The sequence below is a fragment of the Psammomys obesus genome, unplaced genomic scaffold, assembly GCF_907164565.1.
Source record: "Psammomys obesus unplaced genomic scaffold, mPsaObe1.curated_primary_1811, whole genome shotgun sequence".
Classification (NCBI taxonomy): domain Eukaryota; kingdom Metazoa; phylum Chordata; class Mammalia; order Rodentia; family Muridae; genus Psammomys; species Psammomys obesus.
This window is the reverse complement of record NW_026585895.1, coordinates 12,330,671-12,358,424: the sequence shown is the minus strand read 5'-3', so window position 1 is coordinate 12,358,424 and position 27,754 is coordinate 12,330,671. Positions and strand designations below refer to the sequence as shown.

The following is a 27,754-nucleotide window of genomic DNA, read 5'->3' as shown; positions in this document are numbered from 1 at the left end:
TGGGAAGATGACAGAGCATAAGCCCAGTTTCCCTCAGGCCACAGAACGAGAGTGCTTTGTGGCTCTGATGGCATCGCCTCTAAACTCACCAAGAATTTTAAGAACTTCACCCTATGTGCTGTGATGAAAACTTGCTCTTGTAATAAAGCTCTCCTGCCTTTGTGACGTGGTCCCCACACACGCAGTGCTTCATCTGCCTTTACTCATATGACCTTTACGCCAATCCACTTAACGTCTGCCTTACAGATGCAGAAATGAGCCAGAGAGTATTAGGCAACTAGAAAGTTCATAGGTTAGACCTTATGCCAGTTTTTGTTTCTAATCTAGTGTGTGGTGTCTTTTGACAATGCTTCTCTTGAGAAGAGTCTAGAGTTAGGAACAGAACAGTCAAGCAAATAACATTCCTCAAAGAGTGTTACAGATTTACCATAGCAATCCAGTCTTGGAAGGACAAGGGCTAGTGAGTCCTGTAAGAAGTCTTGTGGACAGAAAGTTTGGTGTGTTTGTGGAAATGGAGAGGTATGTATATGGCTGTGGCAGGCAGCACGGCTATCAGGAGAGATTGACAGTGAGCAGTGACAGCTGAATCTAGAACAGGAGATCGAGACCAGGCTTTAAAGAGCCATGGCATATGCTAAAGAAGTACTGGAAAGACTAAACTTGGGGTAGTTGTCAGTTACTGGGGTGAGAAAGCCAAGAAGCCACTGGAGGTTAGGAAAGAATGCTGTCTGGCCGTGAGTTAGATTCCCGAGCTACACAGATGGGAGCTGGGGTTTTCTCCAGGGAGAGAAAGCAGAGCAGGTCTTTGGTGGCAGAGCACCCTGTAAGAGCTGGACAGAAAGACAAACAGGGGGAGGAAGGGTTTAGGAAAGCAGGAAGTGGGGGGCAAGCTGTGGGGGGAAGAGAACTCAGGTAGGTTTCTGGTATAGGACACTAAACAAATAGAGCGTGTTTCAAAATAGTTAGAAAGCTGCCATCCTTACCTCTTCCCCCAAAGACCCTAAGACTAATTGGAATGTCTCAGCACTGGCAGATTTTGAGTATATTGTCTTGAAGAGCTGACAGTTCATCATGTTTGAAACTTATGATGAAATGTAATTACTTTAATTGTAATGAGATTTGTAAATTCTAAAGACAGTGTTTAAATTTAAATAAGTTAATGTATTAAATTAGTGATTTAAATAAATTTTAAAATTCTAAATTTTAAAAGACATCTGAATTAAGCAATAAGGATTTCATATGGCCACTAGATAAAATTCTGCTAAACACCCAGAAAACTGCTCCCCCAATTCCAATGTTGAACTTGTCAAGGTTTGAGAACTGACTTTGCTTGTAAACCTTTCTTTCCGCCTTCAGCTCAGTCCACACCTGGGAGGTGAGGAGAGCCAGTAACTCCTTTCACTTTTAGCCAAGTATCTAGGAGCGTTTGTGCTATTTGCAAGCGGATGTCAAGAAGCGAAAACAGCAGGGCTGCTTCTCAGGCTGAAGAGCTGTAATCCTATTATGCCTGCCTGAGCCTTTCCCCCTGGCTGCCTCTGTGGCCATAGATGCACCAGAGGTGACTTGATTGACTTTTAAATCCCCAAGGGTCCTCGTCTCAAAATCCCCACATGTAAGTCAAGTGGTAGATTGGGCGCTTGCTAAGAGGGCCTGGCTCCTTCGGCACCCCAGTGGCCCCAGCTTCTCTTCAGTGTCTTTCCTGGTCCCGTACTTTCTAGGTGACACCACTAAGCGCTAGACTGATGTGCCGTTGTGCCCTTCAGTGATGGTCCTTGGCAGGAAATGAAAGTGGCCGGCGTCTGTCTGCCAAGACCTGCATTTTGTACTTGTGTAGTCAGGATTCATAAGCAGGCCCTCCTTCCATTCTGTGAACAAGAACGTGGTGTCCTTTCGCTCATGCCAAAGCTGTCCTTACGCTGGTCATGTGTAAGTTATGTTCTCTTCTTCCAGCTGTCTCTGAGTAGGCCTGCCACTTACCGCGATAACGTGTTTGCAAAATTAGTTTATCTGACTACCTGTTTATCACATTTACATTGTGGTCCTGAACACTCCATAACTGACTTAGTTCCATTGCTAGACCAAATGCCGTGCTCTGTGTTTCACCTTGGATTGAGTTTTGGGTAGCATGTTGCTGCATTTTGCTTTCTACTTACACAAATAGATATGTACGCATCTTCACATTCAATGCTTCCTGTAAATCTCACATCTCTCTCAAGAACAAATTGTCTTTAGTTTTCCAACGGAATTTCTCAGGGATGGTGTCTTAGTTACTTTTTTTTTTTTTATGGCTGTGATAAAACACTATACCAATGCAATTTATAGAAGTTTACAGGGGCTTATAATTTGATAGGGTTAGAGTTCCTGACCATCACGGTGGGACACACGGCAACAGCCAGGCAGGCATGCTACTAGAGCAGTTGCTGAGAACTCACATCTTGAGACAAATCCGCCTGACAGACAAAGCTAACTGGGAATGGCATGGGCTTTTGAAACCTCAAAGCCCACCCCCAGGTACACACCTCTTTCAACAAGCCCACACCACCTAATCATTCTCAAACAGTCCCAGCAACTGGAGACCAAGCACTCAAATATATGAGCCTCTGGGGGCCACTCTTATTCAGCTACCACAGATGGTGAGTGTCATTTAGTTAGGCTTATATTGCAATAAACAGTAAAATTACTGACTAATCTTATCTCTGACCATTAATGTTACTAAATACCATTTAAATGCTGTTTAATAGCATTTAATGACGTTAATGATTCCAAAATAATTTTAGATACAAAAGGCAATCAGGATGCCAGGCAGTGGTGGTGCACGCCTTTAATCTCAGCACTTGGGAGACAGAGGCAGGTGGATCTCTGTGACTTCGAGGCCAGCCTGGTCTACGTTGTAAGTTTCGGGACAGCTGGGGCTACAGAGAGAAACCCTGTCTTGAAAAAAACAAAAACAAAACAAACAAACAAAAACCCAAACAAACAAACAAAACTCACAAAACAAAAGGCAATTAGGAATTTACTTACTTCTTATGTTAAAAACGATCCCTTAACTCCATATATCAATGGTAGACTATTAATTTTATGGAGCTAAGCTTTGGAATTAAAAACCATTAGCACAATTCATCAACCCTTTGAACAGTGGTAGTCCATGGACTGAGTCTCAGGTATAGGGGTATACCTTCCTTTCCCTGTCTTAGATATGCCAGACAGTGTTAATTGTCTTGTTCTCGTCTCACGGACACCCTTCCTTAGGACTGGATAAGGAAACTGGTGAGTCATCTGGGAAGAGCATCATATATAACCTAGAATGGCAATAGCAGCAGCATTACCTTTTTGTTAGGCTAAGATACTACACCTGAGTTCAAGAAGTGTGAACCCATTGTCAAGTTGTTCAACCAAGTGTCCCTCGTGCTTGAAGGGGCAAGCTTTGTCCTTGTTGACTGAGGATGTAATAAAAAAAAAGCAATGTTTTACAAGTATCTACAAAACATCTGGTAAGTTAGCAAATAATGACCATATAGAGGGCTCTTCCCACTGAGATTGGACAGGACGGGAGCCTGTGTACATACGACTCCTCCGTATCCTTCCCACTATTGAATACATTCATTTCATGTGGGGCACGGCATCTTCTTCGGTCAATATCTTTTTCAACTAGAATAAACCCCCAAACACGTTCCTGACTGCAGGATCTGTTCCCATGTTTGAAGCGTGTGTAATGATGTTCCATTATTGTCCTTCTTTGTAGACCTGGCCAGAGGACCGTGGATGACCTAGAGATTGTGTACGATGAACTCCTTCATATTAAAGCCTTGTCCCATCTTTCTACCACAGTAAGTCTCTCCTAACCAGGCCATGGTGCGTGGGCATGCATTCAAGTGGAAGAGAAAAGAAAAGTAAATGAAAATCGCAGAACAGCAACAACAAAACCAAACAAACAAAAAGCCCAGCATCCAAGTCCAAGAAATGGCTCAGCGTAGATAAAGGCACAAACCTGACCCCCTGAGCTCTGTCCCAGTAACCCAATAGCCCACACAGTGGAAGGAAAGACCCGACTCTCTCGAACTGTTCTCTGACCTCTACACGTGCACTGTGGCACGCAATCACCCCACAAAATAGATAAATGTCCCTAAGGGGGCTGCCTGGTGGGAATTTGTTATGAGCTTGTCTAAACAATCGTTTTGGTATAGACTTTGAGATCCAAGCAGCCAGTGTAGTGAAAGCATTTCTGGATGGCAGGAATTTGTATGAGCAAGGTGATAGGCAGCTTCGAGGTCATCCTGGGGACCACAGCTAACGGGCACCCATGCACAACCCAAGCCCCTTCTGCACCTTGCCTTCCCTTTTTCTCTCTTTCCTTCTAGGTGAAGCGAGAGTTAGCGGGTGTTCTCATTTTTGAGTCTCATGCCAAAGGAGGAACCGTGTGTAAGTGAGAACCCTGATAAAGCCCTGTGCCTGGCCACACCCTCTGCTGTTCAAGGTCAAAGCCACCGTACTCTCCCTCTTGGCCCCTCTCTGACTCGGCAGGGTGTCACGTGACACTTGTGCTTTTCTGGACCTGTGACCGGCCCAGCTTGGGTCAGCTACTCCGAAGTTTGCCAGTCAGAGTCCTGCTGGTTCTCTACCCCACCGGCTTTCAACCTTGTGCCTAAAATGAGTGGGGTGAATGAAGTCTCTACTCTTCTTGCAGGGCCCTGGGTGGGAACTTCCATGGTGGCTTCACTTTAGTTTGTGGATTTAGAACTAATCTGGGCTGAGGAACAGTTCAGTTAGCAGAGCACTTGCCCAGCATGAAACCCTCCCTGAGTTCTATCCTGAACATGGCATAACCCCGGGGGTCAGGGGGAGCATTAAGGGATGGTATTGGAAGGAAACTCAGGGGAGGGAAATAGGGGGGCTTTGAAGTTCAAGGTCAACCCTGGCTACATAGCAAGTTTGAGACTCAGTCGCAAAAAGAGGTTAAATTGTTTTTTTGAAGAAGAAATAATTTGGCTCTTGAAATTTCCTGTTATAGTTCTATTACTGTGATCCGATATTATATCATATCAGTGCTATGGAAGCTGTGGTTTCCACGAGTCCTACAAAAGTCTTTGCTCAACAGTTGGGGTTAAGGCCAGGAAATGCCTCCTGTCTAGTCTGTGGCAGAATCAGAAGATAAGTCCACATGTGAACGGTTCTCAGGGGTTCTGCGCCAGACAGGCAGTGATGGCTGGATATAAATGGACATTTCCGAAACCTGGTGACACACAGAACACATTGTTAATCTACAGCAATTAAACTTCCAGGAGACACGTTTTGGAAAATTTTGCTCTTTGTTAGCTACATTGTGATAGTTAAGAGTAAACAACAAATGTGAATTACAGAAACAAAATTAGTTTTAAAACTTGTGTCTCAAAATGTCTTATTTTTTTGGTCATTGAGAGCACTATTTCTAACACTGGTACCTCCGTCAGCAAGAAACTCAGTTTTTAGCTTTTTCAGAATCACTTTTGTATTTTTTTGTTGTTTTTGTCTCTTCAATTCTTGTTTATTTAATTCATTTTCATTTGTCTCTTAATTCTTTTCATTCAAACTCAATAGTTGTTTTCACTGTGCTATGAAACACTTCAATGTTTCAGATGAAAAATAGAGACTATTAAAATACTTTATTTTCATCAAACACTCCTGTTCGCACTGCAGTTTAAGTATTTTTCCAAACAATGGAACTGCAGCTGCCTTGCCTTCCTTCCTTGAGTCTGCTCTTTCCCACCTTTCCAAGAGTGATTCCTACCCTGAACATATTGGTTATTATTCTAACCAAGTAAAAACATATGTGTGGGTATCTATTTATCAACAAGCCACGGCACTGATTTGCATGTTTTCAAACTTCACATCACTGGTCAGATCACTTTTAAAACCTACTTTCTACAGCACAATGCTTTGTGAATTGTGGGGAAAACACACAATCCATTAAGAAATGGATTGCTGGTAAATTCATATCCAGGTTTTTTTTTAAACCTGTCTTTCCGTGCAGAGCAAACACTATAGTCTCTTGTCCTTTAAGTTCTATAGAAAGACAATAATATTCCACCTGAATTAGTGAGGATTTGCCAGTAATTTTTTTGTGTGTTTTATGTATGCGTAATTCTGGGGACTTAAGCTTGATGATTTGATAAGCTGTAATTTATATTGATGTGATTCTATTCTTGTCATAAGTCTCTTCATCTTTTTGTGTCTAGTGTTTAACCAGGGGGAAGAAGGTACCTCCTGGTACATTATTCTAAAAGGATCAGTGAATGTAGTCATTTATGGCAAGGTATATATCTATCTATATATGTATATATCTCTTTTCTTTTTGAATTTTTATTATACTCCATTTGCTAGTGTGCTTCTCAGTAGTAACAAATGTTGCTGCAATTAAATTTACCATAGTATTGTTACTCCATGTAGAAAAGACATAATTTCATCCTTAATCATCAGCTTTTTTAATCATTGTACTCTGACCTATTCATGGACTGTATTTATTCTGTAAAAGAAAACTTGAAGATTTTAATTTGATTATTTGTACTGGCTGCAGTCCACTCACACACACAGTGTTTGGGGGAGGGGAGGAGAAAGGGGAGGGGAAGGAGGGTGTTCCATCTGTTAATCTGAATGCCCTGCTCTCCCCAGGGTGTGGTCTGCACCCTGCACGAGGGAGATGACTTTGGCAAGTTAGCTCTGGTGAACGATGCCCCAAGAGCTGCCTCCATTGTTCTCCGAGAAGACAACTGTCACTTCCTAAGAGTTGACAAGGAAGACTTCAACCGGATTCTGAGGGTGAGTTGAAAGAGTAAACTCTGGCTGAAGGGGATCCTACTTCTCCCCTTCCTGAATAAGAAAAGGCTGGAGTGGATTGTTCATCCTGCAGGATTGTGGCAGATAGATGCTCGAACAAAGGGCCTTTGTTATAAAACAGGCCTGTTCAGTGTACAACCTGGAAACCAGCCACAGCCATCAAATTTCATGCTGGACCAAGTCCCTCCGCACATGCCTATGCTGGCCCATATGAATGGACAACAATCACAGTTGCCTTAGCAAGATGTCAAAGTCTAGGGCATTTCTCTCTGTTGTCCTGCACATCCTTTTCTATGCCCTTTTCCTACTATTCAGCACAGTGGCGGCCTCCCCTCTGCCCTCTTCTGTATGGTCCATTTCCCATCTCTCCCCAAGTGAACCATTCTCATAGCATCACACACTCTCGATTTACCGAGAGCTTGTTAATGGAAATGAACGCCTATTGCAGTTATCCAACAACGCATATTCACACAAGGGCTTTATCTCAAATTGTTTCAAACCACAGCTGTTGCAGATACTGGCAAACAGGTGAATGATTTGGGTGCTTGCAGAGCTACAGAATTGCACCTGAGGTTGAGTTATGATGAAAAACTCCTCTATAGACTTAAGGTATCTGTGTAAGAGTGGGATGTTTAAAAAAGATGGTTCCTGGTTCCAGAGAAGTTCCCTCTGTCCCTGTCCTTCTATGTGTACATCTCTCTCTACCCTGCCTGAAGCCCTGGCCTCTGCTCGCAACACTGCTTACACACTTGGTCGCAAGGTTACAAGTTCAGATCATTGAGAGGGTTAGAAGTGTAGCTCAGCTGCTAGAGCCCTTGCCTGGCATGCCTAAAGCACTGGGTTCAATCCTCAGTACAGGATGAACCAGGCATGGCCATGCACAGCTATCATCTCAGCACTTAGAAGGTGGGAACCTGCAGGATCAGAAGTTCAAGGTCAGCCTCAGCTACATAGAGCATTTGAAAGAGTCAGATTTGAACCATTTTATCACTGACATCATTTATAAGCCATTCAAAATGACTGAAAGAGAGGCCCGCATCACGTTTCAATTTGATTTTGAAATAACTGTTGCTTGGGCATGGGGGGATATGGCTCAGTTAGTAGTGTGCTTGTTGCCCGAGTGTGAGGGCTTGGGTTCAGGTGCCCGGAACACACCTGCCAAGCACAGTGCTGTGCCTCTGTAACCCTGATGCCAGGAGACAGGAGGACCCCCGGGGCTTGCCGGCCAGCCAGCCTAGTTGAATCAGAGAGCTCCAGGCTCAGCGAGAAACTCAATCTACAAGCATACGGCAGAGAGCGGTACCTCAGTGTAGACCTCTGGCTTCCGCGTGCACGCTTTCACGAGTGGAATGCACACAGAGAGACGAGGGTGCGTGTACACCCCAGACATGCCAAAATCAAAGTGAAACGGAGAAAGAAATGCCTCCGGTCCCCCGTTTGCCCGCTCCATTCCTCCCCCTCCCACCCACCCCAGATATGTCTCAGAGCGCCACCACCACACCAGGCTCCTCCGGAGTTTCTCTGGGACTAGGGTAAAAGCAGTTTTAAAACCACATGCTTCAAGCCTCATCTGGTCCTCCCTTCTGACCATTCCAGCCCTTGACTTTGAAAATGGCTTAATTTGTAGACGCGACGATTAACATCACAAGCACCAAATGAGTTTCTGAAGCACTGGAAATTTCTGTCATTGTCTGAGTGAACGGCAGCATCTGTATGTGGTATAATTTGTGTTTGCAGGACGTTGAGGCGAATACAGTCAGACTTAAAGAACATGACCAAGATGTCTTGGTGCTGGAGAAGGTCCCAGCAGGGAACAGAGCTTCTAATCAAGGAAACTCACAGCCTCAGCAAAAGTATGTTTGCATCCAACACTGTAATTGCCAGACTACGATTAACCTTTTCACATGGTATCATTTCTACAATAGCATGTTCTCCCTTTCTGTGGAAGATGGCAGCGTGTGGGACTTTTTTTTCCCCCCTCCATATTGACTAATCACACATCTTGCGGCACATAATGTATCCATTTCTGGCACTGCATTGAGCTTGGTGCTGGGTAGAGTAACGCAAACAGAATATTGTCCTGCTCCAAAGGCCTCTCCCTCCTTAGTGTTCAGCCATGATAGCTTTAAAAAGAAAACCCGGAGAGAACAATGCAGTTGGCACGCCAAACGGCGCAGGGCACAGGCCCCAGTGATGAGGACCTATGGTATCTGAATGTCCTGGGGAGGTCTCTCCTAAAGCGCTTTCACCTTGTTGTTCGAGTGACTAAGTGACATGGATGGAACTCCGATTTTGAATAGAAAACGTGTGCTATCTCGTTGGCATCCTGGGTTCTTATTCTTATTCAATGTCTAATGGGAGTTTCGCTTCACATTTCTCGGGCTTCTTGTTTAACTGGAGTCATTTCCAGGGCACCTGGGTTCAGGTCCAGCTTTTGCTGTAACTTCCTAACTAAGACTGTTTCATGAAAGGTACCAACATTTGAGCGACGAGGCAAGAGACTTAGAAATGAGCCTCTAGGAAATCAGGGCTTGTGAAGTTTTAAGTGGGGATTAATTTTCAATCTGTGTATAAGAAAAGCAGATAAGTGTCTGTTTGCTAAAGAAACATCACTAAATAATATGTTGAAAGAGCATTTTCCTTTGTTGCCAAGTAAAATGGGGTTCCCTTTATCAGAGCGCTCACCAAAACTGATGAATTCCTATTGTTTCGACTAAAAGCTTATGACTCAGTTGTTTTCATCTGGGTAAGTCAACATATTTGAGAGGAAGACAGGAAGAAACATATTATTAAATAAGCACAGTATATTTTGTAAATTGTATCCAATCCTTCCAACAACCCTTTTGAAGGGATGGAGGCATTTCAGCTCTCACTGGCGAGGGCTTGCTCCGGGATTCAGAACTCCTTCCACCGGTGGTCCTCAACCTTCCTCATGTTCCTGAGACCCTTTAATATCATTCTTCATGCAGTGGTGACCTCCACCCAGAAAATTATCTTCATTGCTACTTCATAAGTGTAATTTTGCTACAGTGGTTAATTGTAATGTAAACATCAGAGACACAGTGTATCTGATATGCAACCCCTGTGAAAGAGTCTGTTAACTCACAGACGGGTGGCGACCCAGGTTGAGAACCACTGACTTAAAGGGCAGTTCAGCTTGACCAACTTTCACACCTCTGCTCCTCCTGCTTCCTAGCTTACATTAGCAGAACAGAGTCGTGGGCCCCATGGGCTCCAAAATCCTCACAGAGTGGGGGATGTATCTGAACATGTCCACATGTTTCTCCCCTAGTCCCTAACCAGTGCAGAAGAGCAATAACTTACATCACAGTTGCTGTCAGCCAGTATGTGGTACTATCAGTAATCTAGAGCAAATCAAAGTCTGTGGGAAGATGTATGCTGTGAGGGACTGGAGCAGCCGTGTGTTTGGGTGCCAGTGTGCATGCTGGTCCCAGACTTACAGAGTGCCGACCGTAGGTAAACACTGCATCTTCAACACTTTATGGTAAATGCTGCAAATCAGCGTATTTCAAAGGGGGATGGCATTAAAAAGAACTCTTTAAAAACGCCTGTTATTTTGCTTACAAAACTTAACATCCAGATTTCCTTTTCATTTATTAATTCTATTTGCTTTTTAATCTATTCTTTTGCACCAGGGATTGAACTCAGAGCCTTATATATGCTAGGCAATTACTCTTCCACTGAGCCATGGTCCAAGCTCTATTATCTATTTTTTGGGCAGTTGTCCTTGTAGCCTGCTAAGGAAGATGGCCACGACAAAGTTTTGTGTGTCTGAGGGTTTACGCTACTTCCAAGATTTATTTATAGCTAGATGATTTTTCAGGTGACTATGTTCTTTGCTACTATCTTGTGTCTTAGAAAATTACAGTATCTGGAAAAGTAAAGCTGGAAAATTCTCCCTAACTTTGAAACGTTTGATCAAGAGATGCCCTGAGGCCTCCCTTACCCTCTTTCATACATGAGGGAGGAACTGAAAACCTAGGCTTATCACAAGTTCAGTTCAGGGTGCCTTCCACTGTAGGAATTCAGTGGAATGAAAAGTCAAACAAAAGGTGACATAAGAGTGTAGCATGTCTCCTTTAGTACCGTATCAGTTTTCCATTTGTGTCCTGTCATCCAGCCCAAATCTTTTAATCTAATTTAAAGATGATGCCCCCACACATGTTTGTAGCAAGCTATCTATGAAAGGCACTGGGTACAAAACAGTACACCACACAGTCAGCTCCCTGCAGAATGAAAAGCTGCTCTCTCCAGGGGTCATTTTCCAAAACTGACCAGAGCTGCAAGGATGGATCCCTGTAAGTAAACGCTATGGCTGATGTTATCATCCCCTTCATGCCAACAACCGTGTCTGCAGATAGACAGACAGCTGAGGGCATCTGCCTCTGCAGAAACTGTTCTTTTCAACCTCCGAAAATGTCATCATGTTGGTGGCAATAATATTTTCCTGATTTACTTTTCTTCCCTGAGAAATCCCGGTTAGCTTATACACACACATTAATCTTTAAAAACTGCCTGGCTCTGCCCGAGCCCCTGAACACTGAGTGACGGATTCACTGTGACACCCCCTTTGGGGGATGTCTTGGTCACTGGGTTGTGAGAATTTGGTAAGACAAGAACTTGAAATGGCTGTCCTGTTCAGGTCAGGGCCCTGCCTTTTTCCTTAGAGCGGTTTTCCCACCGCAGTATTCCCGGCTTCCTCACAGGAAGATCTGCTTTCTCGTTCCTTCGCCCCTGGCCTTTGCTTTGGTTCTTCTAAATGCAGGCTTGGTATTAGGAAAACAATTTTTCTCTCACAAGTTTAAGACAACCTGCTGGCTCCTATAATGTAGCCTGCTTGGGTGGCTTTTGACTGGACCTGGAGTAGCTGCTTCTTGCCATAAACTGACAAAAGATGCGCTATCTGGCCTTGGGCACTCTTGACCCCTCACAACAAGGGCTCAGGCAGGGGGTACGTGCCTGTTTAGTGGGATGTAAAGCCAGAATCTGGATCTTTTAGGTGAAACTGGGGTCATCAGAGGTCTCCATGCCCGCTTTTCCTCTGCCCCTAACTCCTGGGTTCTGTGGCGCTGCAGCCAGGGAAGGAATCCGTACAGCTGTGCCACTAGGGGGAGTCAGGTACCAGAGAAAGAGCCCGTGGGTGTGACTGGCCAGGCAAGGCAGAGCATAAAAGACGCTTGTTCTCTGTTGAGGTGACTCCATGTGTGGCTTGCTGGCGGGTCTTTAGGCTATGTGATCCGGCTACCTAAAAGTCCAAACAATGAGAACCAGAGCACCTACACAAACTGCTTCCAAACGAAAGTCCTGACAAAGGAGACACCTTGTCAGTGGATCTTGCTCCCCCGACAGTTACACGAAGTAACTGACTTACTCGGGGTTCAGTTAAGGAAGGCATTTATACTCTTATTTAAATAAAACTTCCTTCCATAGCCTCCTCAAAGGGGGAGACTTTTAATTACACAGAGCACTTCCTGCTCGGAGTGGGCTCCTGACAGCCAGACCTGGTCTCCTCTCCATACACAACATCTTCCTGCACAGGCAAACAAACCAAACCAAACCAAACACACACACAAAGAAAAAGCAGCCATAGGCAGTTGCCTTCTCTAAAGCTCGCCAGTTTCCGCCCCTGCAGAGAAAAGGTAATATTAATTAGCAGGAGTGAGCAGGGCTACTTAAATCGACACCCACCTCGTTGTGGGGGGGGGGCATGGTAAACACCAGACAGGTGCAGGATGCTCGCTGCGCCCCATCCCACCCCATTTCCCTGTGGAACGGCAGGTCTTAGTTCTAGCTGAGGGCCACCTCCATCACCATCAGGCGTTCAGCCTCCTCCAGCTACGGTTTGCTGTTTGCCGCCATCTGCACTCTGGCTTTAACTCACCTTCAGTTTGAAAAGCACATTTTCCCTTGGTGGTTGGAGAGCAGCCCGAATAGATACCCTGAAATGATGACTGACACAGGCCCCCTAAAATGATTCATGCTCGGCATTGAATAAGTTATATATAGTTTTCTGTTTCTGATTTATTCCTTTTCGTGTTGTTCCTTGGGTTTGTTTGCTCACTGGTACTTACAGGGTTGTTTTGTTTTGTTTTGTTTTGTTTTGTTTTGTTTTGTTATTAGCTGATTTCCAAAGCACATAGCAGTCTAGAACGATGGAATATCCCAGAAGTTGGCAGGGAAATCCAGTGTGACACTGACATTTTCCACCCCCGTGCCTGGATAACCCAGGCCCCTGTTATTTTCCTCGGCAGTGCCGTGCCCTGCCCTGCCCTGTCCTGCCCTGTCCAAGGGTGTACATACTGCTTTTCATTCTCCCTTGGAATAAGGCTGATGGTCCTCAGTTCCAGCTGTGGGAGCCTCCGTCTTAAATTCTCCTTTAGTTCCACATACGGGGGTGGGGATGGGGGTGGGGGTGGGGGCGGGGATGGGCCTGGAGAGAACATTTTTAGGAACTGTTTTCCCAGCGCCTTCCTGTGTGCTTGGGAGAGGTACACAGTCTCCCTCACTGCAGAGAATGCACTAGTCACGAGGAGTCCATGCGCTTTCCCAGGACCTCAGTCTTCAAAAACATACACCAGCAATTTGTTTCCCACCAGGAAGTGCTCACTTTTGTGAAACTAACGGTCTTTTTACTTCCTGCCTAGGTATACTGTGATGTCAGGAACCCCTGAAAAAATTTTAGAGCATTTTCTAGAAACAATACGCCTTGAGCCATCTTTGAACGAAGCCACAGGTATGCTCATGGGAGGGTTTGGTGAGTCTACTAAATCCATGTATAGAATTGTGAGAGAGAGAGAAAAAAAAAAACATAGGAAAAAAACCCATCCTGATTCACTCTCAGTGTATGCTGCCAAGGTAGTTCTAGAAGGGTGTCCCTGGGGGGTACAGAGACCAACCTATCCCAAAGAGCATTGTAGTTTCATGAGACCATGCTAGGAGCTGCCTTTCATAGACAACTGTTATAATGCCATTCAGCTGTCCCCCAACGCCTACAGTGCACGCATGCACACACACACACACACACACACACGCACACGCACGCACGCGCGCGCGCACACACACACACGAGTGTCTGTTAGGCCATCATATAAACCCAACCTCTTCCCATAGAGCATTTGAAACTGCCCACACCAAGAATAAACGGCTCTCTCTGCGGTCGTCGTCTTATTCCAGAGTAAACTAAACACCGCCTGTGTCGGTTTGCCGCCAGCTGCTGTAGCAATAGCTCAGACGATAGCGTCTGGTTGTCCTGCAGTTCTGGAGGCCAGACATCAGAGACGGTGGTGATGGCAGGCTGATTGCGTTATAAGGGTTGTGTCCCATGCCCGTCTGTCCCTCCCATGCTCTCCTATCCCCTGGTGTCAGCTGGCAATCCCCCCATGCAGCGTGCTAAGGTCAGGTTGGCAAGGTCTTCACTGTGTGAGTCCTCGTACGGCCCTCCCTCCGCACAGAGCCATCCCCATGTCCAATCTGTTTTTAAAGCCCCGTTCTTGTTCAGAGCCCACCTTAGTGACTCACCTTCACTGTGTCTTCAAAGACCCTGTTTCCATATAGTGTCCCATTTGGAGGTACTGGGGACTAGTCCCACGACATATCTTTTGTGAATAATAAAGCTCAACACATAAGCTTTCTTACCATGAACAAGCCTCACCGTCGAGAGACAATACTGAGGGGGGCGGGGATGAATCTCACGAGTGATCTGTGTCCAGGGTCATATCCTTTCCACGCTATGGGCAAATTGGAAGGAACAGCCCACAGCCAACTTTTTCTTTGTACTTTCTTGTGACTCCGGAGATCGAAGACAGGGCCTCCGCTATGCTAGGCAAGTGTTGTGCCACAGAGCTGCATTGTCAGTTCAGGCACCCAGCTTAAAAGAGAAATCCTATGCTACTTGCCTGGCTCTCAGAATAATGTCGTGGGTTAATGTTTTAAGCACAGTGACCTCCACAGGAGAACATTTCTCACCCTAAGGGATTCACAGATTTATCTCAGAAACTTAGTGGTAGGTCAAAATCCATTTAACAACTGATCTTGGCAATCTACCTAAGACGAAGACAGCATTATTATATATGTTTTTTGTAGGCATGTCACCACCGGCTTCTTAATCTGCTCCCAGCGTCTTGTTCTGTGAATTGATTATCTGGGATTTTGCAAAGCAGCAGATTGACTGGGGAGTCGTTGACACAACGCCACGCTTGCGGGCTTGGGTCTGTCCTGCTCAGAACAGTGTTTGTTGAGTCAGTCCGGCCAGGCCCTGAGAGAAATGCTGTGTTTGGTGGCATAAACAGATCCCTCGCTCTCTCCCCCAGGACGCTCAGAATGTGCTAGAAGACACGAGGGAAGGTACAGAGAACTTGAATTTAAGGCAGGATGTGCTCAGCTTTGTGGGACTGACCGAGAAGACTCGGGAAAATGTCAGGGAAAGTTTGGCCTTTAAAGCGGCCCTGAAGGGAGGCTGGTGACCAGTAACTGGAGTTGGTATCAAACCGTCCTTATCAAGAGACAGAATTAGTAGTGGCATAGAAGGTGGAGGGAATGGTAGTCTGGGCTCTGCTATACCTAACGTGCATCTGTGGGCCCAGAAGGTAAGGTCTAAGAAATTAGGGTGCAGATTTTCCAGAGTCTTGAATCCAAAGGCAAAAGTGCCAGGGGATAGCTGAGAATGTCTGGCCAAGAAGAGAAAAGCCCTTCTGGGGAGTTAAAAAGGAAGGGGGAAAGGTTTCCCTGTATTTAGGTAGGAAGGGATTGCTTCTGAGAGACCTTTGTAACTCCACATAAATCAAAGTGCCAAGACCAGAGGTCAGGAAAATGTAGGTAGGATTTTTTTTTTCTTTGCTCAAAATGTGTCATTAAATAATGCAAGAAATTCCATTTTCTCTAGAATGAATGATGACCCAAAGGAAGAGTCTAGTGTATTAGCAACTGTAGTGTGTGATGTGGTGTGGTGTGGTGTGGTGTGGTGTGGTGTGGTGTGGTGTGGTGTGATGTGGTGTGGTATGGTTGGTGTGGTATGGCAGTGTGGTAGGTTTTGGTGTTGCACGCCTTTAATCCCAGCACTTGGGAAGCAGAGGCAGGTGGATCTCCATGAGTTTGAGGTTGGCCTAGTGAGTTCCAGGACAGCCTGGGCTATGTAGAGAGACCCTGTGTCAAAAAATGAGAAAAAAAAAGAGAGAGAAAGAGTGCTTGGTGATTGGTCATACTGTGAGCAGCTCCTCCGCCTTCAGGAAAACATGGCAAATTTCTGCCTTGGCGAAACGGAAGGCCCTGAAGGGCTGAGGATGTGGCTCAGTGGAAGAGCACTTGTCCAGTATGTGCAGGGTGTGCCTTGATCCCCAGTGCCACAAAAACAAATAAACAGTAAGCAGAGTTTCAACCCCTATACAGCAGCAGGCCTTCTGAGGGGCATAAAATGCAAGCAATGCCTGAAGTCGGACGAACAATGTCCTTTCATAATTAAAAAGTAAGCTCCAAACAGCTTCTCCCTGGCATCTTCCCTGGCTGAGTGTAAGGAAACTAGAATGTCCAATGGAGTTCCTTCCAGGCTTTTAGGTTTGTCTAGTTGCCTCCCCCGCAAGGATGCCTGGGTGATACGGAAAGCTTTATGCATCTCAGAACTGAGAGGAAGTACTGAGACAAGCCTTCTCTCCCTACCACCCCCCTCTTACCCACTCACAAAGCAGGTGTGGCCGTGGCTTTCACCCAGTGACTGGCTTTGGTCGCTTCTAGCGCTGCTCACAAGCCTTACTGTATCACTTCTGGCTGAACCCCTCTGCCCTCCAGTTCTGTGCTTTTCCTGTCTTCATTTTCCTATAGTTCTATCCTCTGCTCACCTGGATTGCTCCTTCTAGTAGGAGGTAAAAAAACAAAGATAAAAAAAGAAATATTGCAATAAAGGTGGTATAACATAGACAAATGGCTGCGCATTAACTCAGCATTATGCTATTGCTCAGGTATAATTCATTAATGTATAAATACATTTAATATAAAAATAACATATATGCATCTATATGAAGATTGGTGGGATAGCTCATGATAGAATGTTTGCCTAGTATTTGTAAGGTACCAGTCCAGAAGAGAGAGAGAGAGACTAATTAATACAAGGCTGTCTTTTTCTATGTTATGCTTTTGTTCATTGTCCTAAGAAATTGACTTTTGATCTCAAGCCCTGTCCACATCATTCATTTGGGATGAGGAACCCACACACAGCATACCCAAACCAACTTAAGAACAAATGACTAGATCCTCGTGCTGCCCTTATGACAGAGACTATCAAAAGAATGTAATTTCTTCCCTTTCACCCTTCCAGATTCGGCTTTGAGTGATTTTGTTATGATGCACTGTGTTTTCATGCCAAATGCCCAGCTTTGCCCTGCCCTGGTGGCCCAATATCCTTTTGTTGTGGTAAGTCTCTACTCTTGGACACACCCCATGTGAACAGGCCATTGCCTCAGTCCATCTCCTGAAGGTAAGCCACGGCTCAGGCCGAGATGTGCTCTTTAGTCTTAGCAGACTCTGAAATGCCAGCGTTTTCCCTGGTGTACACGGACATCTGCCTTTTTTTTTTTTCCCCTATGGTTTTTATTGTGTGAAGTACAAGCCAATTTACCTCAGCGTCTTAGTCCGCTTTTCCATTGCTATAGCAGAATTCGCAACACTGGGTTGTTTAAAAGGAAGGAAGTTGATTTAGCTCATGGTTCTGGAGGAGGGAGGTCTCGGGACCAGGCAGATGCATCTGTCAAGGACCCTGCGCTGTGTCATCAGATGACACAAGCGGAAGAGGTTGGTGGGCATGTGCAAAATAGACAAAACACAGAGCGTGGCTTCGCCCTGTAACAACCAGTCCTCGCACTGGCTCGAGCCCTCGCAGGCAGTCTCTAGCCCTGCCCCTCGCAGAGAGACACTGATTCATCCATGGGGACAGTACTTTCAGGACTAATCGCTCTCTGAAAGATCCCTCCACTTCTTAAAACCTGACAGCGTCAGTCAGATTTCAACTTGAGTATCTGAGAAGACAAACTGCATGCAAACCAGGCACCCAGGAAGGTGAGGCTGACATTTCTTCCTGGACTCTTTTTTTTTTTTTCCCCATTACATCACATTGTCCTCAAAACAAAAATACCATACTTGAAACTCTAAGAACAGTCCAATAGACAGATCAAAGGCTGTGTATGGCTTATGGCAACTTCTCAATAGTGACTAACCAGTGAGTAAGTGTTGAAATTTCCAGCATTTAAAACCTTAAACCGAACAAAAGAAGTGAATCTTGTGAACGAGTTTTATCTCGATTTTGGAAGAGACATGAAAGCATATTTTCCAATTCTGCATCATTTCTAGAGCCACAAAAACTTACACCCCAAAACACTTTGCCCTTTTTGAACAATTAAATATATTCACAGGGATTGTCTCTTTATTTCTTTTTTTGAGCAATCCAATCATTGTTGCCATGCTTTCCTTTTCCAAAATTATAATTGTCCTAGCTCATTCTCATTTTCTTGCTCACCCATAATTCTCTTTGAAGTCAACAGGATGTGTGAGGATGGGAGGTTTAAGTTGAATGCATTACTCAGAGGAAGCCGCAAGAGTAAGATTTGGGTGTTTATTTGCCTGGAAACTATATTTCCAAGTAATGACAGCTTAATGAGTCTTACCTATATTATGTCTTCTTTCTGGCTCATCTTCAGTTTTCTAAAGTAAAATTAACATATTCAGGATCTCTTCATGCTCTTTTCACTATATACATGCTGATCATTATGAGACCTTTGAGATTTGTTGGAAGGAAAATAAAAGCCACTTCTAAATTCAACTAAATTTTCTCAGCGGTTAATGTGCCAGGAACAAGCAATACCAAGCCCTCACCTCTCTAACTTAAAGCCCCTACACAAAGCTCATGCCTGTTTCCTCATTTGTTAGCTTCTCTCCTTTAAGAGGGACTGAGCGAGCGTTCACGGTGCTGACTTGTTTTGGAAAGAGCAGCTCTGGAGAGAAGGTTGCCCAATCAGAGAGGACTGGGGTGACAGTGTTGGTGAAGAGAAGAAGAGCAGAAGTCAATAGCGCAAGCGGTCCTGGGAGACCCATGCCGGCTCCTCCTCAGTAAGGCAAGGTGGGACGGCTGGACATAATTTACACTGCCGGGCACCTCCACACCTCCTTCTTCCCACGTGGTTCTGTGAGGACTTAGACTCTCTTCTTCGTTCTGGTTTGAATCAGCCTGCTGAGTGTCAGACATTGTTCTAAGAGCTTTGAACGATGCCATCATCTTATCCTCGCAGGATTCCGCTGAGTTAGCCTCAGCATTGCTTTGCAAATGTGGACCTTAAAGCCCTCCCCAAATGGAGAGGGGCATTCCCAAAGCAGTGGCAAGGGGCATCTGGGATTTATCACTTGTTCTCTTTAGAACTAATTTCTTTAAAAGCTTATTTAAATTGTTGATGGTTTCTATAACCTTTAATTACAGTTTAAGAGCACTTCTTGACAATACATTGCATTTATACAGGCTTATCTGTTCTTCAGTTGGGTACAACCAAGGGGCATGGTTAAAACCAAACAAAACGCCTCCTAGGACTTCCACCTATACTAAACATTCTCGGGGATTTTCTTAATGCATTCTCTAAAAGACGAGGAGGAGGGGCGGGGAGGAGGAAGAAGAGGAGGAAGAGGAGAAGTAGTGGTACTAAGGACCTTTTTGGTTTTAATAGTTTCCAGAATGTGCAAGGCCTTTAGGGCCTCTCATTTGCATTCTCACCTAGAGAACCCAGGGATGTCCGAACAAACTAGTAAAGGCTTTGGCTTGCAGATCAGCCCGTAGGGAGAATTTTGAGAGAGGTTCTGGGCCATGAAAGTCTAGTCACCACTGCTCAATGGCCGCTAAGTTAAAATTGGAATTGCCATGAACTGGCTTCAGTTTGGCTTAATCGTTCTTATTTTAATGTACATTGCTGAGAGGCTAGCGGCCACCGTGTTAGGCTACAGAAGCTCAGCCCTCATGTTTTAAGAGCAGGAGAGTTTAATGAGAATTGTCCTGTGATAGTTAGAGAAAAACATCCAAGATTGCCAGACCTCTTCCTACCACAAGTAAGAAAAGGCGCAGGGCCCTATCCTCCAAGCCATGTATGTGCAAGGGATTGTGTAACATGCAGGTTTCTGCTTTCCTCTCCTCTCAAGGAGATGGCACGGAGAGGGCCGTTGGGTGACCTGCTTTTGTGGTCACAAGTAATAGTAAACATGCATACATACACACCCATATACAGACACACACACATGTATGTTGAACATGCAGCCAGACAAGTTCGTTGACTCCCATGTCCTTAACACAGGGCACAGGAGCGGTAAAGTACTTAAGCACATTTTTGTCACTTGGTAGGTTTTTGGTAAAGTACAGAGTGTTTTCAAAGTCCTTGACATCTCTGACTTTTCATAGCAGCCCTAAAAAGTAGTCGTCAGTATTTTTTCTTTTTTACTGTTCCTTTTCCAAATCAATAAACTAGGATAATGAAAAATTATGATTTGCTAAGAAAAGATTCGAGCACAGAAAAGATTCAAGCCTGAGCCACTGACACCTATTTCTGTCCTTAATCTACATTGTGTGTCTTGTCTACTTTTGCTTTTAGTATGGAAAAAAGGCGGCAGAACTCGGTTTAACATTAATATTTCAGCCCTTTTATGTGCTAATGAGAGAGACTCTATTCAGTAGACACACTTTGGACATGATTTGACCTGATGAATACAAGTGTTTTATAATGAGTCTTAAAATCATATTTGTTCATTCCCTATACTTTTCATTTCCAGATTTTTAAATCTTTTTTTTTGAAAAAAAAAAAAAAACTATACTTAAAATTCAGTTCAATTTTCCTTTAGTTTAAAAAGAAAATTAAAGCTGCCAGTATATAAGACCTTATCACTTCCCAGATATAAATATGGCTAACATTTTGGTGTGTGTTCTTGTCATCCTTTTTAAGACATGTAGATATAAACTTTTTAAAAAAATTCTCATTCTGGGGCTGGAGAGATGGCTCAGCAGTTAGGAGCACTGGCTGTTCTTCCAGATGATCTGGACTCAATTCCCAGCAACCACATGACAGTTCACAAGTGTCTAATGCCTGTTCCAAGGGATCTGACACCCTCACACAGACATAAATGAAGGCAAAAAAAAAAGTATATAAAAATAAGTTTTACAAATATAAATAGAGGCTGGAGAGATGGCTCAGCAGTTAAGAGCACTGGCTGTTCTTCTAAGGGTCCTGAGTTCAAGTCCCAGCAACCACATGGTGGCTCACAACCATCTATAATAAGATCTGGTGCCCTCTTCTGGAGTTCAGGTGTGCGTGCAGACAGAACACTGTATACATAATAAATAAATAAATAAATAAATAAACAAATAAATAAATAAATAAATAAATAAATGTTTTTAAAAGAATAAAAAACAAAATGTCACATTCCCCCCCACTACTCCGTGTGTGTGTGTGTGTGTGTGTGTGTGTGTGTGTGTGTGTGTGTGTGTGCAGGGGTCTATGTGCACATGTATGTATATGTACAGGCCAGAAGTTAACCCTGGGTGCTGCTCCATAGGAACCATCCACATTGGTTTTCAGAACAGTATCTCTCACTAGGACACTGGGCTAGCTCATTAGGCTGGGCGTGCTAGCCTGTGAGCCCCAGGGAACTGCCTGCACGTTCCTTCTCAGAACCGAGTTTTCAACACACAGCACCATGCCTGGCTTTTTAAGGTGGGTTCTAGGTATCAAACTCAAGTTATCAGCTCAGCCATCTCCACAACCTGCCAGATATTTGTAAATGCAAGAACGGGACCATGCTGTAATTTCATATTTTTTTCACTAACAGGATTTTATAAACATCTTTCTATGGCATTGAATATTTTTATTCCATTTTTCTAAATGTAAGCAGTGTTGTCATTTTCACAACACTTTCTCTGCAAAACTTTTCAATTGCCACAAAAAAAGAAAGAGAAAATTCCATGTGACATCTTACCAGTGTTAATAGTTTTATGAAAAACATGCCAGAATTGGGGGTGGGGGCAGAGAAGGATATAGAATGTTTTGGGTTTTTTTTTTTTTTTTTTCAGTGTTTAGGAGTTTTCTTGTAACTAAATTGCTCTCCTGGTATCTTCATTTTCTGCTTTATGACTAAACTCAGTAAGTGATCAGCACTGTGTGGGACTTTGATAACCAGCTCCTTGATGCTCGGTGCTTTCAGATTGTTTGTTTTCCAAATAACCATTTCCCCAAACACGAAGACAAAAAAAAAAAAATGCTGTATTACTTATTTCATTTGACATATAAAAGAAATCTAGGCCCGGAGGACCAAGCAAACACTAAAGACTCTGTATATCCTGACAGGAGAGTGTGTTACAGGGACACAGTTGTTCCTAGTCCATGTCACTGCTGACTGCCCAATATGCCAGCCATCACAGGAAGTCTGGACATCTGGCCATGCTTATTGCTTAGCTGCCCTTGTAAACAAGTCCAAGGCCCTATGTATACTAGGCCAGTGAAAATTCCAAGAGAGGCTTCCTGGGCTTCTGGGCAAAAACATCTGAAATATCTGAGGCATAAAATAAGAAGCTTACAGCCCCAATTACTAGAACCAGCCATCTGGGGAGTGTAAGGGAAGTGAAGAACTCTAGGATAAACCTGAATGAGTAGGCAGTCACAAAAATGGGGCCTGTGGCAGTGTCGTCAGCATTTGGACCAGTCAAGAACTTACCCTGCCAATAGGTTTTTATGTCAGTGAATATATCAGTCTTTGTTATTTAGGACAGATTCTGACAGAAGCCAAACGGATCCTAAGTAATAAATGGTTTATATTTAAACATATAGAAATTTAAAGACAGCAGTAATTTGGGTTGAATATTTTCTATTAGCATACTAATTTTCTTTGGCTGAGTATCAGGACAAATTTTATGCTTTTGATATGGAAGTAATTTATTTAGTTTCCGAATTAAAAGGGGAAAATGGAATATAGATTTGCTACTAAGTTGTAGCTAAAACTGTCTTTTATGTACTTTGTTCCTATAGAGAAACAAACATAGCAGGGTGTCATTCTGAAGACAGCGTCCCTATCATTCACAGCTCTGTGAAACTGACCTGGAAATACTGTCATTCTGAACTGGCTGGGGTTCCCAACAGGAATGTATATCAAAACTTGCTTTTGTTGTAGATGAAAGATTAATAACGCAGTATTAGGTTATATTCTTTAGATGAGGGAACTTTTAGGAACACTCTTCAGATTTATTTTAAAAGACTTGTTTTTATTGTTTTTAATTATGTGTCATTCGCATGTGGGTATGTGCGAATGGGAACGGGCACCCTCGGAGGCCAAAGGCATTGGTTTCCCCCTGGCACGGAAGTTACAGGCTGCTGCAAACTGCCCAGTGTGGGTGCTGTGACCCAAGCTTGAGGCCAGTGCTCTTAGCTGCTAAGCCATCGCCCCAACCCCTCCTTAGATTTCTACAGGAAAAAAAAAGTGTCAACTTAAATTTGCCCCAAGTCAGCTCTTACCATTGTACTCTCTACTGAATTCTGGAAAATGTTTGTCTGTTTTATCACCACCAGAACAATTTCCCTCTGCAGTCATATAGCTTGAGACTTTCTTTCCAGTAAGGAAATTTTGATTTGTTGATAAGAACAAGATGTCCTGCTTGAAAGAAAACAACCATCTCGGCAGATAAGCTGCAAAGTCCCTTGGAGACATTTCTCAGGCTTATATCACTCCTGTAGGGTATGGACTCCAAACTGCTTCTTACGAAGGGAGAAGTGAGATTATACAGTTTATTAATGTTCTCCCAATTAAAGCCCAATGATACCAGAAAATATGAACTCTAACAGTGTGTTACCGTATGCAATGTCCTAACTGCTTGGTTATAACTAAGCATGGACCGACCCTCCTTTGAAACTTGAAAGGAGACTGTTAAGAGGCAGGGGCTTCCAAAAACAGAATTCTGAAGAAGGAAAAATATTCTAAGCAAGAAAATGGGAGACACGTAAAGAGACTAATGGCACCGCAGATACTTCTGGAAGCCTGGGCTTAAGCGCCGCACATAGACACGTGGGTTTGCTGGTCTGGACAGCGTTACTGATTAGAGGGGATTCCAGAGGCAGGGCAGTGAGGAGCTGAGGTCTACTAAGCCCTGCATCTGTTGCAGAAGTGCCCCCCCCCGACTGTCTCGCTCACATTGGCCTACTTCATCCTCACCTTTGAAGCCAGCTGAGGCATCTCATGGCTCTGCACAGACAACAGACTCACGCATGTAAACCTAGGCTGTCCTGCTCTAGAACTTGAGCACTCCTTCAAGGAGAGGACAGTGGCCAGGATGTTAAACTGCCCCACGAAGGTGTGCAGGAAGCAAAGAGGCCCCGGGTCAGAGTGAAAAGAGTAACTGCTCTGAAGCCAGAAGGTCATGTTTAAGACCTGCAGCTTACAAGCCACATTGTGGGTGATTATGCTTAACCTCTATGAGACCTCTCAGTATAATAGGGGTAATTATCCCTACCCTGCCCACTCTTGGGGTTGTTCTGAAGATCAAATGAGGCTGTGTGTGTGAAAGTACATTATAAACCTTGACACCCCCATTAGATACTGCCATGATTATCGTGCCATCATGAGAGGAGTTTGGCATAAGGTAAAAGCTGCAAAACCTTTGTCTCCTCAGTGGGCAGATGACCCCCAAAGTTTGTTTTCAGTTGCAAGCAGAGATCTTGTATGCAAAGCAGGGCTTTCAAAAACAACAACATTGAAGAGTATCAGTTTGCATGTTGATAAGTGTTTTATAAATAGCTGCATAATTAGCATGTACTTACTGCAAAAAGTATACATAATATTTTATTCCCTGTTGTAGGCTGTAATGAATCTGCTGTCTCCACATCCTAGGAGGTTTTCACTTACTTTCCCTGTGATAATTTTAATACATGGCACCATTATTAGCTGAATTAAGAATAAGTAAATGAGCAGTTAAAAAAAATACAGAAAAATTACAGGTGCCTGTGGTGAGTAAGATAATAACTAGGTAAAAATATATGAAATAATTACAGTGTTTGAACGGCAGAGCCGGCATGAGGAAAATGACTCAATGGAATATCGAGCCTGCTGTAGGGAAGGGTGGAAGTGCCGCCTGCCCTGTGGCCCTCACCTCTTCCATTTTCAGCCCTGAACACACCCCCTGTCTCTCCTCAGCCAGAGGACACAGTGCTGAACCAGCTGGTCCTCTTCCATGGCGACAGTCACTCTGAAAGCTTGCCTGTTGTCTTGTAATTTCAGTAACCAATGATGAATATTTCTGTTTAAAAGATTGCCAAGTGTCTTGGCATCTGTGTACACTTCCTGTACCTGGTGGCATTGAGGTCATTAGAGACTTATTTAGAAACAAAGCTATGATCTGTGTTTGGCATCTTCATGGAGAAAAATTTCAGGTCATTTGGGTAAAAGTTTGGAGGAGTGTGATATTTTTGAAGGTTTTTTTTTTTTTTTTGAAAAGTACATTCCGTGTTAGCATTCCAAAGTGCGTAATGATTTAAGCTAGTTAACCAACAGTGTTTGAGGGCAGGTGGTCCAGCTGGGACATTAGCGGACCCTGCTTCCCTGACTTTGTTTACCCAGGGAATAGCAGATACACTTGTATTTCCTACATGTTCTTCTTTGTGTGCCCTGAGAATTTGGGAACATTTTTCTAAATCTCCAGTGAATTTCCCTGATACCCAGTAGGCTTCTAAATCTGCTGCCTACCACATTTAAGTAAGAGATGCACACTGTATGAAACAGACTGGGCAGCACGGACTGGGGAAAGACTGTTGGGAGGATATGAGAACTTGCATTCCAGTCCCAAGAGTTTCACTGATAAATTTTGGGAAGTCATTTAATCTTGTCCTGCCTTGGTTTTCTTGATAGAGTGGAAGGAAACGCTATCAAAAGACTATGAAAACTATGATCCCCAACTCCTCAGAAATCAGCTAGGTGTAAGTGATGAGTTTGGCCATTTAAATTAAATATTTTCTTACAGACCTTCCACCCCTCTCAAATTTGGGGTAGATTCCTGTAGGAATGAACCAAAAAAACCATTCTCTGGAACCATCTCAAATTACCTAGGAAATCCTCTCCGTGTCCCTTAAGTATCTGATTCCAGGGACTGGGGAGGTGGCTGAACTTAAAAAAAAGGGGGGGGCTACTGTGTACACATGAGGGCTGAATTCAGATCCCAAGAACCATGTAAAAGCCAGGTATGATTTGTAACCTAGCCAGAGAGGCTGGGTGGGAAATGGTGGATCTCTGGTGATTGCTGCCATTCAGTGAACACCTCCAGACCTGGCTCACTGGTATAAATAAATAAGACAGACAGTGGCCAAGAGAGACATCTACAGCCAACCTCTGACCTCCGTGTGGGCATGTGCAAGCAGGGGAGCGCGTGCACACACATTCTGGGTGTTCCGTGTGAAGAGGTTTGAGTATAGAAAGAAGAACTTAGCTATAAAAACGATTAACCCAACTCTGTTCAGTAAGTATAAACAGGAAAGACCAGGCTTTGTGAAATAAGTCAGTTATTTTTCTATAGGGGAAAAAAAATCGTTAGTTTCTGTGCAAAAAGGAAGACCACCCCCCCTTCTTCCCTTATTTTTGGTCAGTTCTATCTGCCGAGTGTCTCTGACTAGAAATGGCTTTAGGAGATTAGGATTGCGAGGAGGAAGGAGGAGGAAAAGGAGAGGAGGAGGAGGAAGGTGGTATCTACGATGACAATGATGGCAAGAGGAATCTCATGTTAAGAACTTTGTCTCTGGGGGCTGGAGAGATGGCTCAGTGGTTAAGAGCACTGTCTGCTCTTCCAAAGGTCATGAGTTCAATTTCCAGCAACAACATGGTGGCTCACAACCATCTATAATGTGAACCAATTCTTTCTTTTGACAGGTGTAAATTCAGATAGAACACTCATATACATAAAATGAATAAATTAAAAAAAAAGTAACAAACAAACAAAAAAAAAGAACTTTGTCTCCCTTGGGGGTGGAGAGATGGTTCAGGGATTAAGAGCACTCTCATTTCTTGCTGACAAAACAAAACTAGATTTCTGTCTTAACAGCGAGGTCAAGAAGAACCTTTGTGCTGACAAACAGGCCAATTGGACCCTGAAGGTTAGCCATAAGACATACTGCTGACACCGCCCAACCAGCTCGTGAGCCCTTGTCCTGCTTCCTCAGTCCTCAGAAAGATAACTTGGATAACTAGAATCACATACCCTTGGTGCCAACTTGGTGTTTCGGCCCATTTCATTGCCATACAACTAGACGGCTCTCCTCTTTCCTTCATATCAGTATATTGTCCAATGTAGTATTCCAGGAGATAGGATCTAGGCCCATCATATCCCCACCACTGGGCACTTAATGTATGGGGTGTCTTTATTAGTGAGTAACTCGGTTTGAATGATCTCTTCACCCACATTTCTCTAAAAGATTTGGAGTTCTCATTAATAGTTTATTAACTTATTTTAAAATACACTTGGCTCTTAAAAAAAAAATCAAAAGGCTGGAGATATGGATGGCTCAATGATTTAGATCATTTGTTGCTCTTGCAGAGGAACTGAATTTGTTCCACAGTGCCCACAAGGCGGCTCATAACTATTTGTAGCTTGGGTTCCAGGGGATCTAGTACCCCCTTCTGTTCTCTGTGTGCACTTCCCTGCAAGTAAAACATCTATACACACAAAACAAAAAACGAAGAAATCTTTTTTCAAAGGAAACCAATACTTCGCTCATTTCATCTTGAGGTGATTTTTCTAAATTTGGGGCAAGGGCTCTAACTCTGTACACCAGCTCGGTAGAAGCTTCCATTTATTTTGTATGATGTCACCATCTTTAAGTGATTCAAAAATCATACCTCATGTAGAATGAAATCTTTTTAAAGACTCTGCCCTGTAGAGTTAGTC

General features: G+C 43.9%; 1 protein-coding gene across 2 annotated transcripts in view; it reads left to right on the top strand.

The window, feature by feature from the left end:
• The window catches only part of Rapgef4 (Rap guanine nucleotide exchange factor 4), a 117,576-nt gene that overhangs the window by 53,267 nt on the left and 36,555 nt on the right, over positions 1 to 27,754 (top strand). For both annotated transcript variants that reach the window (XM_055600496.1, XM_055600495.1), the window contains 7 exons: positions 3,743 to 3,827; positions 4,359 to 4,419; positions 6,213 to 6,289; positions 6,646 to 6,792; positions 8,548 to 8,663; positions 13,476 to 13,564; positions 17,138 to 17,216. In XM_055600496.1, coding sequence (XP_055456471.1) covers positions 3,743 to 3,827; positions 4,359 to 4,419; positions 6,213 to 6,289; positions 6,646 to 6,792; positions 8,548 to 8,663; positions 13,476 to 13,564; positions 17,138 to 17,216 — 654 coding nt within the window. The remainder of the gene's footprint in view (positions 1 to 3,742; positions 3,828 to 4,358; positions 4,420 to 6,212; positions 6,290 to 6,645; positions 6,793 to 8,547; positions 8,664 to 13,475; positions 13,565 to 17,137; positions 17,217 to 27,754) is intronic.